General features: G+C 43.0%; 1 protein-coding gene across 14 annotated transcripts in view; it reads left to right on the forward strand.

Annotated features, from left to right (window-relative positions):
* ST3GAL1 (ST3 beta-galactoside alpha-2,3-sialyltransferase 1) overlaps nucleotides 1-10,101 on the forward strand; it is an 84,705-nt gene extending 74,604 nt beyond the window's left edge. For all 14 annotated transcript variants that reach the window (XM_074835083.1, XM_074835018.1, XM_074835247.1 and 11 more), the window contains 3 exons: nucleotides 2,248-2,293; nucleotides 4,591-4,710; nucleotides 6,554-10,101. In XM_074835083.1, the coding sequence (XP_074691184.1) occupies nucleotides 2,248-2,293; nucleotides 4,591-4,710; nucleotides 6,554-6,727 (340 nt within the window). In that variant the 3' untranslated portion in view covers nucleotides 6,728-10,101. The remainder of the gene's footprint in view (nucleotides 1-2,247; nucleotides 2,294-4,590; nucleotides 4,711-6,553) is intronic.
* Nucleotides 10,102-15,135: the final 5,034 nt, after the last annotated feature.

A 15,135-nucleotide genomic window follows, 5' to 3' on the forward strand; every position in this document is an offset into this window, starting at 1 on the left:
ATTTTCTGTATCCCATTCAAATGAAGTAATAATCTCCTAAAACTCAAAACCTGTGAATTCATCATATTCTCCTCCCAGTAGTAGAATAATTCAAGCAATTTTTACAGTTCAAAACAAAAGCCAAACTACAGATGGCCTTAATATTAGATTGAATTGATAGCTGAATGATTCTCTCAGACATGTCCCATTTGACTGATGGATGTCCCATTTCAAAGTTGCTCTCTGAGACTGAGCATTATCCCGGAAAAGACCAAGAAAAGCCTTCTAGGACAGAAAACCTTCAGGCCCTCATCAGTCATATATATATAGCCTAGTTGCCTTAACTTACCTTCTGCAAGTCTTCTAGGAATCTCTGTAGTAAAAAAAAGCTCCATGTACCTCCACTTGGTTTGGCAAAGAACAATTTTTGTATTCCTTAAAGGTTCCACATCTTCCACTTGGGTCAAGGGTACAGTAAATATCCTGTACAAGGTCGCCAGTAATGATGGCAGACTTCACTAGAGCTCTGAAAAGTGGCTTATAGAAGATGTTTTCCAAATTGTATGTATTCCACCTGTAGCCACCTTCATGACAGGCTTCACTCTTTGTCCTGCTCCAGTGTGGTACTTACTCAGTCACTAACTCCCTGGCTGCTCTGTAGCCCAGGTTTTACATGATCATAACGGCATAGGTCTCCATTTGGTCTTAATCAGTGTGCAGTACTTTCTGTGCAGTTGTATGAAATTCTGCAGCCAAGTGACATCAGGACTTGGGTATTGCTTCTAAAAAAATGAAATATCTCATGATTAAAATGACTGTCATCTGACAAGAGCTACAGTAGTCTCCTGGTTGGATCAGAGTTGTCTGCAAATACTGTCTTGAACATTGCATACCATTCTCTTTGGTTTATTACTGTGCCTAGCTAGATGTCCATGTAATATGGTGCCCTTCTTTCCTCCACATCGCCTTTTTAGAAAAGATTGGCTGTTTATTTATATAATAATGAGATTTTACCAGCAAAGAAGCCGTTTTTGTCTTCATAACCACAAAAAGGACATGGGTTCACTGAGCCTGCCTCTACTGACTTTGCTAATCAAGGTGAGGTGTGGGAAGGAGATGCAAGGGCAGATTTGCTGAGAGCAGATTAAGAAGTCTGCATGGGTATCCCCTTCCCCATTAGCATCTTGTGTCACATCTCGGGAGGGCTGGAGCACACCCATCATCTCTCCCACTGCATCCAGCCCAGAGCAGGGATTGCAGGTCAGGGATGGCCAGAAGTACCTAAGGAGATGAGGACGTTGCTAGGTCACCACTGCTTTGGGAAGACTTAATGCTTCAAAGTGCTGATGATCCATGGTTCAAAGAGAAATGAAACCTTAATGACAGGAACCTTATTGTTACTAAAAATCAAGCAAAAACATTTAGATTGAACTAATGGAAATCTTTGGTGATTTACCACAACCCATCTAAAAAGTATGCAGGGTATGTTTTGGGATATACTCCAATTACAAGGCCAGTTCACTAGAATTTTTTACTTGAAACAAACTCAGAGGTTTTTTCTTACAGCACTCATGATGAGCTGTGCAATGCCAGCATGCACTGTGCATGAGATACAGGGAAGAAAAGATGGTTTTTGTTTTCCAGACATGACTCGTGATTTTGACCCAGTCATAAGGTATGACTTGGAAGTTTGATACTGGGAACTGCAAGAAGCCTTCAGCGTTCCCCTGGGGAGGAGGGGAATAGCTTGCTGGCAAGGGGCTGTGTACTAGGAATGCCCGAGTTGCATGTAACCACAGAAACGATGAACTCCACTACCACCTACTCTGAACGTCACGCAGTACCTACAAGTATTAGGAGGGAAAAAGTCTCCCCCTAGTGGGAAAAGATTTTTCTGCCATGAAATTAAAATGGAAAGACTGCAACAGTCATGATCCAAGAATCAGAAGTCATGGGCTCCACGTAATATTGGCTCTACAGTATATTGTCAACTAAATTTTTGGTGTCCTACTGTCAAAAATTAACTTGAAAACTTAAAAATGTAATGGCTTGCTATGAAGTTGCTTTGGTGACAGCTCAGTTCTTTTCATGCCGTATTACTTAATTGCAGCCTCATTTTACAACAACTTCAATTTATTACTTTCAAATAATTTGCATTTATTAGTGTATATGAAGAATAGTCTTTCTTTCTTTGGAAATACATTCAAATATTAGTATGTTGGGCTTTTATTAATCTTGGTGTTGTGGGTTTTTTTGTTCTTTTAACAGCACATATGTTCCAGTTCCACGGAAAATCAAAGTCAAAAAAGAAAAGGTGAGCAATGCTGGTTTGTGAATTTGTTCTGCTAATCTGCTGGTAGGTCTTTTGCCTCTTTGGGAGATGGCAAGAACCCAGGGAACCCCTTGACATTCATAAAAACTGCAACCAAAACACACACATTTTACAAGGCTCAAGTAAACTAAAGGTTTAGCTACTGTGTGCCATTCAGGCCATAAATCAACAACTAAATAACTGAGGTTGGAAAGAAACTGCTCTTGTGACTATGCCATTGCATTCCTGCTGTTCTGAGGTTGCATTGCTTCCTCTGGTACTGCTTAGGGAGATTTAAGGTGCACCGTTGGGCAACGGTGCTCACTCTCCACAGCAGCTGCTCTGTTCCCACACATTGCGGTCATCTGGATGTAACAACAATCTGAGCTATAAAGAGTCTGGAGGTTTTTTTAAATAACTTGACTGCTTGAACACCACGGATGTTTCTCACTCCCTGATCAGTTCCTTGTAATAAGGAGCTAAGTGAACTCTGAACAAATAAAGCTGTATGTTTGCTGAGCAATGTGGACATGATCTGTGCCATGCCACTCCCTCAAGAGTAACAAAATATCTCTGACGTTTTTATTTCATAGTGTGAATGTGTAGAAGGCAGTCAGTCAGGACCTCACTTCTCTGAGAAAGTCAAAGGAAGGTGGATAAACCTGGTGCCCACCCTACAACAGTCAGAATAGAGTGCATCCCATGCATACTGACTCATTGCCCAAGTATGCTGTGGTTTAATAGACATGTCCTACTGCTGGAGGCAGGATTTCCCATGGGACAGGGTGGTCATTCCCATGTTGGACCTTTAGCCACCATGCGAAGACTTTTGTTGTTGTAGCTGCATGGTTTGAGGACATAAGCAAGGCAGGTTATGTAGGGAGAGAAAAAAATACTTCCTCTTCCATAGACCTTCCAGGAAAATAAAAGTCTCATTCTCTCAGCCTTTGGAGAGGCTGATTTTCAAAGAAGCTCAGGCTCCTAATGTCTGAAGGGCTGGTAAAATATGATGTTAGCCCCAGAGCCCCAAATTACAGATTAAAGTACATGTCCTTCATTCAGGAGGCCAGGTTTTGCCAAAGCCTTCACATGAGACCTTTAACTAGTATCAGTTTATATCCCTGTGCTTCAAATGGTGGACCTCTAGGGGGTATTAAATAATCACTTAGCTCATCCCGACCTGTTGTGAGGAACATAATAACCTCTGCAAAACCCTTGTAAGATGCACTACAGCAATTTGTTAAACTCATGTCACAGTTGAGTAACACCAGCCCAGGGTACGGCTGGCGATATGCAGCAGCTTCCTGAGGAGCAGGGAGATGAGAAGCTTGTATTTCTTCCCACACCATGCAATGCAAAACACACTGTGTGAAGCGATTACACACAGATACAATATCAGCAATTAACCTCTGACTTTGTAAAAGGAAAAGCCCTGCAGCTAACCAGATAGCACTCAAATGCTGTCACTCTAATTACAAACACAGCATGGAGGGAAAAGCCTCTCTTCGCCTGATTCAGGGAAGGGGGTTGAAACCAAGGGCTCCCACCAGTTCTTGGATTGACTGTACACTCAGGTCTGATCTTAAGTTCTCTGTCTCTATTACATGGCCTCATAATTTCCCCAGGAGATAACCAAATGCAATTTATGTCTTATAAAAGAAAAAAAAAAAAAGAAAAAGTATAGAAAAATAACATGTTTGGGAAACAGGAGAAATGCAGCTAATGCAACGTGATAGGCTTCCTGACCCCTGGCTTCCTTAGATCTGTACCTAAGGAGTTACCAGGACATGGTTGGCAGAGAAGATGCAGTCGATCCTGCATTTCCACACAAATTACAGTTGGGCTTGACAATCTTAAGGGTCTTTTCCAACCTAAATGATTCTATGAAATCTGGCATGGTATCATATGCTTGCCTTGCTCAGGCCTCCAAGTTCCCAGAGCTCACCTGCATTACAGCAGAATGCTGCAGGGAGAGTTGAATGCCTAATTTTCTTCTCATCTGTGCCATTTCATACCCATTGGTTTCAGTAGAATTCACCAAGGATTTACATTAGTGTAAGCAGATGGGCTATCATGACCAAGGAAGGAATATTCATGTGTAATTACATATGAGAAATATTCTTGAATGCACTTAACTATGGGACTTTATTTTTCCCTTTCACCTGCCCCCCCTCAGGGAATAACTATTATTCTTTTATCCCCCACTCCCCACCCAAGTGACCTTTGGAGGATGACATGCTACTATTGCTTTTTTTCCCAGGGTATTTTACTAATGAGTCTTTCTCTCCAATTTTGCCTAGATCCTGGTTTATAATCCAGCTTTTATGAAATATGTCTACGAAAACTGGCTTCAGCATCATGGGAGATATCCCTCCACAGGCCTTCTGTCTTTGATGCTGGCACTCCATGTATGTGACGAGGTAATGTCTGGCTGTGTTTGGGAATATGGATAAAAAATAAGGAAGTGCCAGGAACATGCCCTGACTACTCTCTCAGCCTTTATTTCCCACCTCCATCTTCTCTGCTGTTTGCTTCTTCAGACAGATGCAGAGTCCTCAGTAACATGCAGATATGCTCAACTGACAGTGATGGATTTTTTTTGATGTCAGCAGCTGATAAGGTTTAAGATGCATTTGAGGGGAATATAATTAAACACAAATAGTGGGCTTACACTTGCTATCAAGACATCTAAATATGGTGTCTGTGCCCATCTTATTAGTGGAAGTCCCAATTATATTTTGTGTCACTCTTAAGGCACCAAGAGCCAATGGTGTTGCCCTGGGCATGCCCTCTGCCTCCACCTGCCAGGCCAGAAAAGTATGAATCTCTTGGCCTTGTGTGACATCTTCCTGCCTTAAGTAGATGTATTGAGTACTAAAGGACATCTCAAATGGCACTTATGTTTGGGCAACTGCACTGAGGTCTTATCTGTCTAATCAGTGGAGCCAAGAGGCTGATTCAGCAAATCAGCCTCCTGGTAAGACATTAGGGGAGCAGGATCACTGCCTGGTTTCCAGTGACTGTGCTTTCTGGATCACCACTGACTGTAATGGATGCTCAGGCACCTCCATTTGGATATATAAATCTTAAACGTAATCTCACCTGAAGAACTACGATGACCACCTCTTACATATGCCAATTTGGGGAATGCAAATGGTCTATTTTCAAACCCAAGCTTGTGGGTTTATACAGTAGATTATGATAAATGCTGCTGCTCCAGCAGTTACTTGAGGAAATTCCCTGGCTTGAGTGATGTGAAGTGCTCCTAGGTGATCGGAAACTTAGCTAGTTAGTGTAAGTCCAGGTCAGCTCTACAAAATCCTTCAAGAATGGGCTTGTCAGCATGGGGGATGAAAATCACTATGCTGTCAAAATCCCTGGCCTGGACACAGATCTGCTGATGAAAGACAGCTTTTGTCACCTAGGTCTGTGTTGAGTGGAGATGTGATGGAACTGCTCCTAATGATGCTGGCAGAAAGAGTGGGCAGCTTGGGTAGAGCCTGTTTTCCAGTAAGCAGTCAATGAGCAAGTCTCTGACATTACCAAAAATCATATAAAACCATCTCATATTTGGGCGGGTCTAGGTGCAGGTGGGTTAAGGAGCTGGTTTTGTGGGCTATGACCCATTCAAACCCAGCCATATTGCCACTCTCAGTTTAAGTAAATCAGCTGTGATGTTTGGACTTTTACCACCAGAGGAGACAGGCATACCATCAATGAATGAGCCTTTGGGAGAGGAAAAACCATAGGTGTATACACACACAAAGAACATAATGGCCATCTGCCTCTGGAGTGCTTGCGAATGTCATATAATTAAGCATATATGTGGGGGTTGACATGGATCATTATTTGGAAGACTAAGAACAAAACCAAAATTTGTCCACTCTTTGTGGCCTTAATCAGCTAAAGTGGAGATTCCCATCCCAAGCCACTGACCTCCTGAGGTCAAACATCAAGCTTAGGGGACAGGAGTGTGTTTTCCATATTGCTAAATAAGAATTCATGGATAGAAAATTCCTTTTCTGTCTGAGTTCAGGTATGATGGTGGTCTCAGCAATAGCTTAGGATCTGATGTCCCTTGAGTAGGCCTTGGGACGGACGTTATTCCGTGGTTGCATCATCTCATGCAGCAGAATAGCTTGGGACACCACTGAAGTCCTCAGGTGCTGCTGCCCATTTTTGAATCAAGAGAGTTTATTCAACATTTTGTATGAAGACCAATTGCTTTCCAGGCCATAACACTAGTTCTCTCTTACTTCCTAGGTGAATGTGTACGGTTTTGGAGCAGACAGCAAAGGACACTGGCATCATTACTGGGAGAACAACGCTTCAGCTGGGGCTTTCCGGAAGACAGGTGTCCATGACGGGGATTTTGAGTTCAATGTAACTTTGACTCTTGCCTCCATTGAAAAAATAAATTTTTTCAAGGGCAGATGACCCTGGCCATGGGGAGGAGTAAGGGCTGCAATTTCCAACATGCAGCAGAACAAAGCTCAGTGAAGATTGTCTGGGCGCCAGTCAGGTTTGAATGCGTGAATCTGCGGTGGATCCAGAGTGTCTCACTGCAGTGCTCACTGCAGGGAACTCGGCCAAGGACCGGCTTCCACGCTGCACGTGATTTCCTATCTACAGATAGCTGGGAACTACCAATCCGTTGTGGGAATAAATGAATCTCTGCTTAGGCTCTATGGCTTGATTCTTGAATTACTGATGAATGATCTCCCTGTTGCAATTAGGGGAAACCTGGGCACAGGAACTGCTGTTTATGTGTCAGTTCTTTCCTCAGGTAAGGCAGGAGATCCTCGAAGAAGAGTGAAAACAACTTCTGGGACTTGAGACCCACTAGGGCAGCTCTGAACATCATAGTAAGGATTACCTCAAAGAAATGAATTCACTTCTGCTGTTGATCTTTTTGAACTGTTTCTTCTGTTTCCTCTATTACTTCTGGTTTCATGCTGTATTAAGGAAAAACATGATGAAGTTGCCTGGAGTAGTAAATATTTCAACCATTGCCTCATTCTGAATTGATAGTGTCTAGAAAATATGGATCAAATCATCTCTGACATATATTATTTAATATTGCTTCTTACACAGCCATAATGAGATAGAAAACAATACTGAAAACTCCAGCAAAAAAAATGGCCTTTTTAGCCACTTGTTTGTTTGTCTTGTTTGGTTATATATAATTTTTATTTCTTTTTTTTTTTTGGTGGAAAATACTCTGGAATGCTCATTTTTATTTAATCAGTTTAAGGTTGGAAAGTGGACTTTTTTCTTTCAGTCATTTATATGTGCCTTTTACAATTGTGGAACAGATGTGATTTTTTTTTTAAGATGACAAACCCTAAATTAAACTTTTTTATAAAAGGGGGAAAAATTAACCAAAGTTTAGCCTCCATGTGGTATACTTTTGTAGTCAAAAACAATAGTAACAGCTCCTATATTGTATTTGAGCAAACACAAACAAGAATTTTTAAAGGTAGCTTTTACCTTTTTTTATGGGAAAATATCCAAACGTTGCAAGGAAACTTTTCTTATTTTTTTACAAAGTTAGAAAGTGGTATCTCTTTACAAGGTCTCTATCTGAAATGGAAGAAATATCATGGGTTGGGATATCAGCTAGTAATACAATAGGAATCTTTTGCCCTGTAACAGCATCTACAAGGACACAATCTACGCAAGCTGATGCTACAGTGTAAGCCAGACTTCAAAATTATGTGCATCTCTGGAGGAATGAGTGAATTAATGTCAGTACCTCTAGGCAGTGAGAGGAGGGAAGTGACACTGGAAATTTTATGGCCACAAATCTTTGCTGGAATCAACGTGTTTAATCCTCAAGGACAGATAAAGTACGAATTTAAGAATGAAGTTCAGGTAGTGAAGAATGGAGAACAATGGCTTTTTCTTCCCAATATTATGAAAATAGAATTCATGGATTATTGATCCATTCTCAGCTCTTGGAAAGGCAATGGAGTTCTTGCCACAGACTTCAAGGGACTTTAGATCAGGCTTGGAAAAAATGTCATATTTAATTTTTAATGGATTACGATGGTTGGAGTTTGTGGCAATTTAGAAACCATCATCTAAATGACTCGTCTTTCATGCACCAGTCATGGCAGCATGTCCAAGCGGATGAGTATTTGAGCTCGGTGAAAGCCTAGCACTTTGACCAGTGATATGCTCCAGTCCAAGATTTATCCCCTTGTCTTTCTGTGCTGGTTGTTAACAGTGAGCTCCCCTCCGAGACAGAAATTCATGGCACAATGACATTGTCAGATGGAATATCCCTATTTGGGCCACAGCACCGCTCACCAACATGAACTCCTTTACCCACATGAGTGTCACTGGACTCACAGTGTATAAAGAGATGAGGATGCCAAACATCTTTGCAGGGAACTGAGCTCCCTTCGCTGTACACGCATGACCCTTCAGTTTAGCAATAAGAAAAGGGCAGGATTTTCAAATCCTTGTGTTGAGACCTGTTCATGATCCTCATGTCAAGAAGCCCTTTCCCAGCATTGTGGCCAGCAGAACTCACCTGCATGTCACGGGCACATCAAATTCAATGGGTTTACTGTCTTCTACATGTCCTTTGTAAAAGAATCAAACATTGCTACCTGAACTGTGTTTTGTTTTAAGCATTCCCACTGTTTAAATTGTTAATATGCTTCTGGTGAGATGTCACAGCAATACAAGCAAAACATCTTCAAGAGGAAGAAGATTCCATGAAACACCCTAATGGTATCTTCACCCTATGGCTGGATTTTGGAGATACTTTTTTCATCATAAGCTTCAAATATTTTAATTTTTTTTTCTCATGGACAGATGTCAGTAATTCAGAAACGCTTCACTGCTGTTTCAGTCATTTTTAGAAAGACTTGGAAGAAAACTCATGGTTGTTTGGTACCCAAATGCCATTGATTTTTTTTTTTTTAATCACAGATGGCAGTTTGGGATCAAAGAAAGTGGTAAAAAAAATCAGCTATCTTCTAGCTTATGTTGTTCTGAAAGTTTCCTTTTGCTGTCCAAATTAAATTTCCAGTTTCCCCCTGAATATTCTGCCTCTGACAGCACATATGAAACATTGTGGCTCATACTGTCATGGATAGATTTAGTATCGTAATCATGGAACAAGCTGAAAATCCCATTTAATTTTCTTGCCAACAGCAAGCAGTAACTGTGTACCACCGATGTCCATTTTTCAGAGCATGAGGAGAGCAGAGAGTGGACTTCTCCAGCTGTAGGATGAGGGATAGTCTGTGCCATCACATTTCTATTCCAGAGGAACTTTTTCTAGAGTCCTTTAAGCAACTGACTGTTGTGTTAGATCTTTGTCTCAGTTTCTCCACAAATTTGCTCCTCTTTCAAATGCCTTCAGAATAAGGAGATACCAACAGATGATGCTGAGGGAAGAATTAATTCCCTAATTCACTAATGCGGATGTTGAAGACTGTGTTCCTGCTAGAAACATTGTGAGTTTATTTTGTTTAAGAGAACAACAAAGGAAAACATTTAGCAACATGTCAAGGCTTCAAACTCTTGAACTGTATTTGCCACCACTGCAAAGTCTCTGAAGCACTCCTTGAGTGTGTTATGTTTCTTACCAAAGCCAAATCTCTTCTTAAGCACTTTTTTTTCTCCCATGACCAGATCTTCTTCCTATTTTTATTTGAGTTATACAATCAATTATGATAAGAATTTTGCTTTTTGCTCTGATGGTGGAGAGTCTCAATTATTCTTTGACATTTTATTTATTTAATTTTTCAGTATGATATGAATCAAAATAAATTTTTTATTGTAATCAAATCAAAGGTGTTTCTCTCTGTGCACACTACTTCTTCTCACGATATTTCCCTTAGCTCCTAGAACCTCCTCTGTCACATAACAGTATAATGAAGCCTTACTCCACTTCCCTCCCACCCATCCCTCAGGTGACATCAGCCGAGGAATGCGTGCTTCAGACTGCTGGAAAGCTTGTGGTGGTGGGTATCACACTGCTTAGCTTATGGCAGCTCTAGACCTCTCCAGACAAAAAACTTAAACTTTATACGTCTTTGGTCTCGTGATGGATCTGAGCTGTGTTTAGGTGATATATAAGAGAAATTAAGGCAGGGTCAGAAAGAAGTGACTTGAAAAGAGATTCAACTCACCTGTTCTCTGGGACTGACAGACCTGGCTCCCTTCATAGGACTGATGCTGAGAATCCACCCCAGGTCTAATTTAGCTGCTATGATCACACAAGCAGTTTAGTCATGGATAGTTTAGGCTGTCCATTAGAAGATAGACATCATCCTGGCGAAACTGACTGCTCGTGGCTTGGATGGGCATACGCTTCGCTGGGTAAAAATCTGGCTGGATGGCCAGTCCCAAAGAGTGGTGGTGAACGGAGTTAAATCCAGTTGGCGGCTGGTCACAAGTGGTGTCCCCCAGGGCTCGGTTTTGGGGCCACTCCTGTTTAACATCTTTATTGATGACCTAGGTGAGGGGATCGAGTGCACCCTCAGTAAGTTTGCAGATGACACCAAGTTGGGTGGGAGTGTTGATCTGCTCAGTAAGTTTGCAGATGACACCAAGTTGGGTGGGAGTGTTGATCTGCTCGAGGGTAGGGAGGCTCTGCAGAGAGACCTGGACAGGCTGGAGCGATGGGCTAAGGCCAACTGTAGGAGTTTCAATAAGGCCAAATGCCGGGTGCTGCACTTGGGTCACAACAACCCCCAGCAGCGCTACAGGCTTGGGGAGGAGTGGCTGGAGAGCTGCCAGTCAGAGAGGGACCTGGGGGTGTTGATTGACAGCCGGCTGAACATGAGCCAGCAGTGTGCCCAGGTGGCCAAGAAGGCCAATGGCATCCTGGCCTGTATCAGAAATAGTGTGGCCAGCAGGGACAGGGAAGGGATCTTACCCCTGTACTCAGCGCTGGTGAGGCCGCACCTCGATGACTGTGTTCAGTTTTGGGCCCCTCACTACAAAAAGGACATTGAATGACTCGAGTGTGTGCAGAGAAGGGCAACGAAGCTGGTGCAGGGTCTGGAGCACATGTCGTACGAGGAGCGGCTGAGGGAACTGGGGGTGTTTAGTCTGGAGAAGAGGGGGCTGAGGGGAGACCTCATCGCCCTCTACAACTACCTGAAAGGGGGTTGCAGAGAGCTGGGGATGAGTCTCTTTAACCAAGTAATAAGCGATAGGACAAGAGGTAATGGCCTCAAGTTGCGCCAGGGAAGGTTTAGACTAGATATTAGGAAGCATTTCTTTACAGAACAGGTTGTTAGGCGTTGGAATGGGCTGCCCAGGGAGGTGGTGGAGTCCCCATCCCTGGAGGTGTTTAAGTCGGGTTGACATAGCACGGAGGGTTATGGTGGAGTTGAGAACTGTCAGTGTTAGGTTAATGGTTGGACTAGATGATTTTCAAGGTCTTTTCCAACCTAGATGATTCTGTGATTCTGTGATGTTACAAATGCTGGTGTCAGCAGGTGTCACTTCAGCATGCCACACCACCTTATCTGCGTGACCATGGCTTTACTTGGGGACACTCCACCTTAACTATTTCTTGTGGACCTCATAAGCGGCTCAGTTTCCATATGTGCCATTTCCATTCATTATTTAAGGGAGTAGGGTACACAGACTAGCAATGATGCAAATTTCCTACTGAAACACAACCAAGCTTGTTGTTGCTTGGTGGTAGAAGCTCAAGAAGTCATCACAGGGCAGCTCAGGAAACTCCTGTTCAGATACAGTCAATGTTCTGATGGTCATAGTAACAGCTGCTCTCCAGTGGGACTTTCAGAGGACCAGGTTCTTGGGAGCTGCTTCACACTTTGCTTTTCAACCCAGGCTCTACACAAGCTGAATGAGTGAGATATTAACTACCACTAATGGATACAGCCCAGTCAGTATCACACTTGCTGAAAATGAATGCGAAGTGGAGGAACAGAGGTCTGAGGAGCTATCTCAGTCACACCAGGTCCCCAAGCCTGGTTTCTGCCCAGAACTTCTATAACCAGACTGGTCACAGAACTGTTACAAACAAAGAAAGTAGGAGTACTAACCTGGGATGGCCATGGAACTGGCCTGTGCTTTACAGTTGGCTCTGTACCTTCATACTTGCCACTGTGCAGAAGAGATGCAAAGCATTTGCTCCTCTGTCATCCTCAACAAAGCAAAATAACACTGGGGAACAGCTTGCTGTTTAAAATAATTTTGCATTTTGCTTCATGTCCACTCATAAGAAGTGCACTGAAATGCAGCTTCCAGGTCTTAAATTATTTTGTCAGGAAATTAATTTGCATAAAACCCCAATCTAAAGACCCCCTGGGACCAGTAAGACATGCAGCAGCAACAACAGCAACATCCAGACAGATGGACTGACCACAGGAGTTGGACAAAGGACTTCGCTTGTACCATCAAATGAGAAAAGAAAGTACCCACAGGGGAACAATATGGCTTCCATTCGTGTCATGGGTTCCTTTGATGGCTTACATTCAGGATAGCAATTAAACCCAACAGATGAAAAGGCAAGGGAGTCCATTGCCACCTTTAAAATCTCTGTTTTCACCTGTCTTTCCTACAGTCTTTCAGGGAGCAGATCACATTACATTTTGTTATCTTCAGGCAATGTGTAATAAAATGTTGTTCACACAGTGAAAAGTTCTCCAAGGTTAGGTACTTTTATGCAGAGGTAAATCTCTGTGTTTTCAGTTTAATTTTCTCCTATAGGAAATGTAGCATGTTGCTTCACTCCTTAATTTCTAAGGTAACTTGTGGCTGGCAGAATATAAATATATCCATATGGGAATTTGTCTGTATCTGTGACATTAACACTCCTACTAAGACAGGACATTTCCCACAATAGTTACTTTTTTCACATAATCAGAGACTCCAGAGTTACGTGGCAAATACCAGCTGCCTCTGTCCACCCAGACACTAAATCAGTAAGAAAAGCATCCTGGCCTATGCCTCTAACTCTGCATCCTGCAACACCTGATGTTCCTCCAAGGATGCTCCAACCAAGCCTCCAAATCTACATTGTTACATCAAGAAGCCCCTTACAGTGGTTTCTCCCAACATGGATTTTTGTGTTCCCCTCCTTTCTCTCCTGGAGCTGGCCCCATAGTGCTGTCAACATCCAGGGGAGCTGCACATTGCTCCCCTAGCCCCAGCCCAAGCCTGCAGTCTAGGTCTGGCTGTTTGAATGAACTGGCCATACCTGAGCTGCTCTTTGAAACACGTCCAGTTTGCAGCCACATCATGTGTTCAGCCTGCGCATATGTGTGAGTGGGTTTCATATGGTAGAAAATAATGGAAAGTGATTTCTACTCCTATTTGTCCTTTGAGTGTTGGAGGATTTTGTGTAACATATCCTCATGTTCAGATATTAGAGGGTGGGTACGTGTGAGCAAGTTCCCCAAGACACTGATGAGGCACCGACCTTCTTCCTGCAGTGGTGATGTCACAGGTAGAGTCATGGGAGCAACTGATGTTGCTGTTCATCACTGCTCGTTGCTGGGGACATCAAAGAGCTGGCTGTGGGCAGAAGTTCTGCAAGCTGACAGGCTCTGTCATTTGAAGGTTTGATTTGAATAGGTAGGTAAGGAAATAGAAATAAACAGAAGTAAAGGTCAAGATAGGCTCAATAAAAATAAAGTCAATAGAGCTTCTATAAAATCTTTGGAAAAAAGTAGTGTTTTAACCATGTTTGGTGCATCAAAGTTAGCAGGCCAGGAGTGAATTAGGATGGTTATGTTTTTGGGCAACACATGCTGTGACTTGACCCCAGCAAGCAGCCAAGCACCCGCACAGCCACTCACTTCCCCACCACCACCCCCCACTCCCCTCCGTGGGATGGGAGAGAGAATAGGAAGAGCAAAAGCAAGAAAAATTGTGAGTCAAGACACAGTTTAATCAGAAAAGGAAGAATAAAACTCAAGCTATGTAAAGGCAATCAATCACTCACCACCTCCCATCAGCAGACCAATGCCAGTATCTGAGCAACTACTCTCCATCTCCTTCTCCCTCAATACCAGTTCATTGCCAAGGTTGATGTTACATGGGATGGAATAACCCTCTGGGCACTTCAGGTCAGCTGTCCTGGCTGTGTCCCCTCGCAACCTCTTCCTCACCCCAACCAAGTTGCTGGGGGGGTAGAATGAGAAACAGAGAAGGCCTTTACACTGTGCAAACACTGTTCAGCAGCAGCCAAAACTCTGTTGTGTTATCAACAGTGTTTTACCTACCAATCCAAACCACAGCACTGTATGGGCTGCTATGAAGAAAGTTAACTCCATTCCAGCCAGACTAAAATAAACTAGAGACTATGGATTCAAGGGGTGCTAAGACCTTTCCTGAACTGTGAGAGCAAGTAATGCCAACAACACCTGACATATTTACATGAAACTACCTCAGTTACTAGTTGTTCCCAACTACTCACCCATCCCACAGATAACCCACCAGACTCAGGTGAGATTACTACTCACCACAAGCAGGAATGACATGATCCCTGTAATCTGCACTGGTGAGGCCACACCTTGAGTATTGTGTCCAGTTTTGGGCACCTCAATGCGAGAGAGATATCGAGGTGCTGGAGCGAGTGCAGAGGAGGGCAACGAAGCTGGTGAAGGGCCTGGAGAACAGATCCTATGAGGAGCAATTGAAGGAGCTGGGACTGTTCAGTTTGAGGAAGAGAAGGCTGAGGGGAGACCTCATCACTCTCTACAACTACCTGACAGGACATTGTAGAGAGGTTGGTGCTGGTCTCTTCTCACAGGTGATTAGTGACAGAACAAGGGGGAACGGCTTTAAACTGCAACAGGGAAGGTTTAGACTGGATATTAGGAAAAAATTTTTCACAGAAA

This window comes from Strix aluco, chromosome 1, assembly GCF_031877795.1.
Source record: "Strix aluco isolate bStrAlu1 chromosome 1, bStrAlu1.hap1, whole genome shotgun sequence".
NCBI classification, from domain to species: Eukaryota; Metazoa; Chordata; class Aves; order Strigiformes; family Strigidae; genus Strix; species Strix aluco.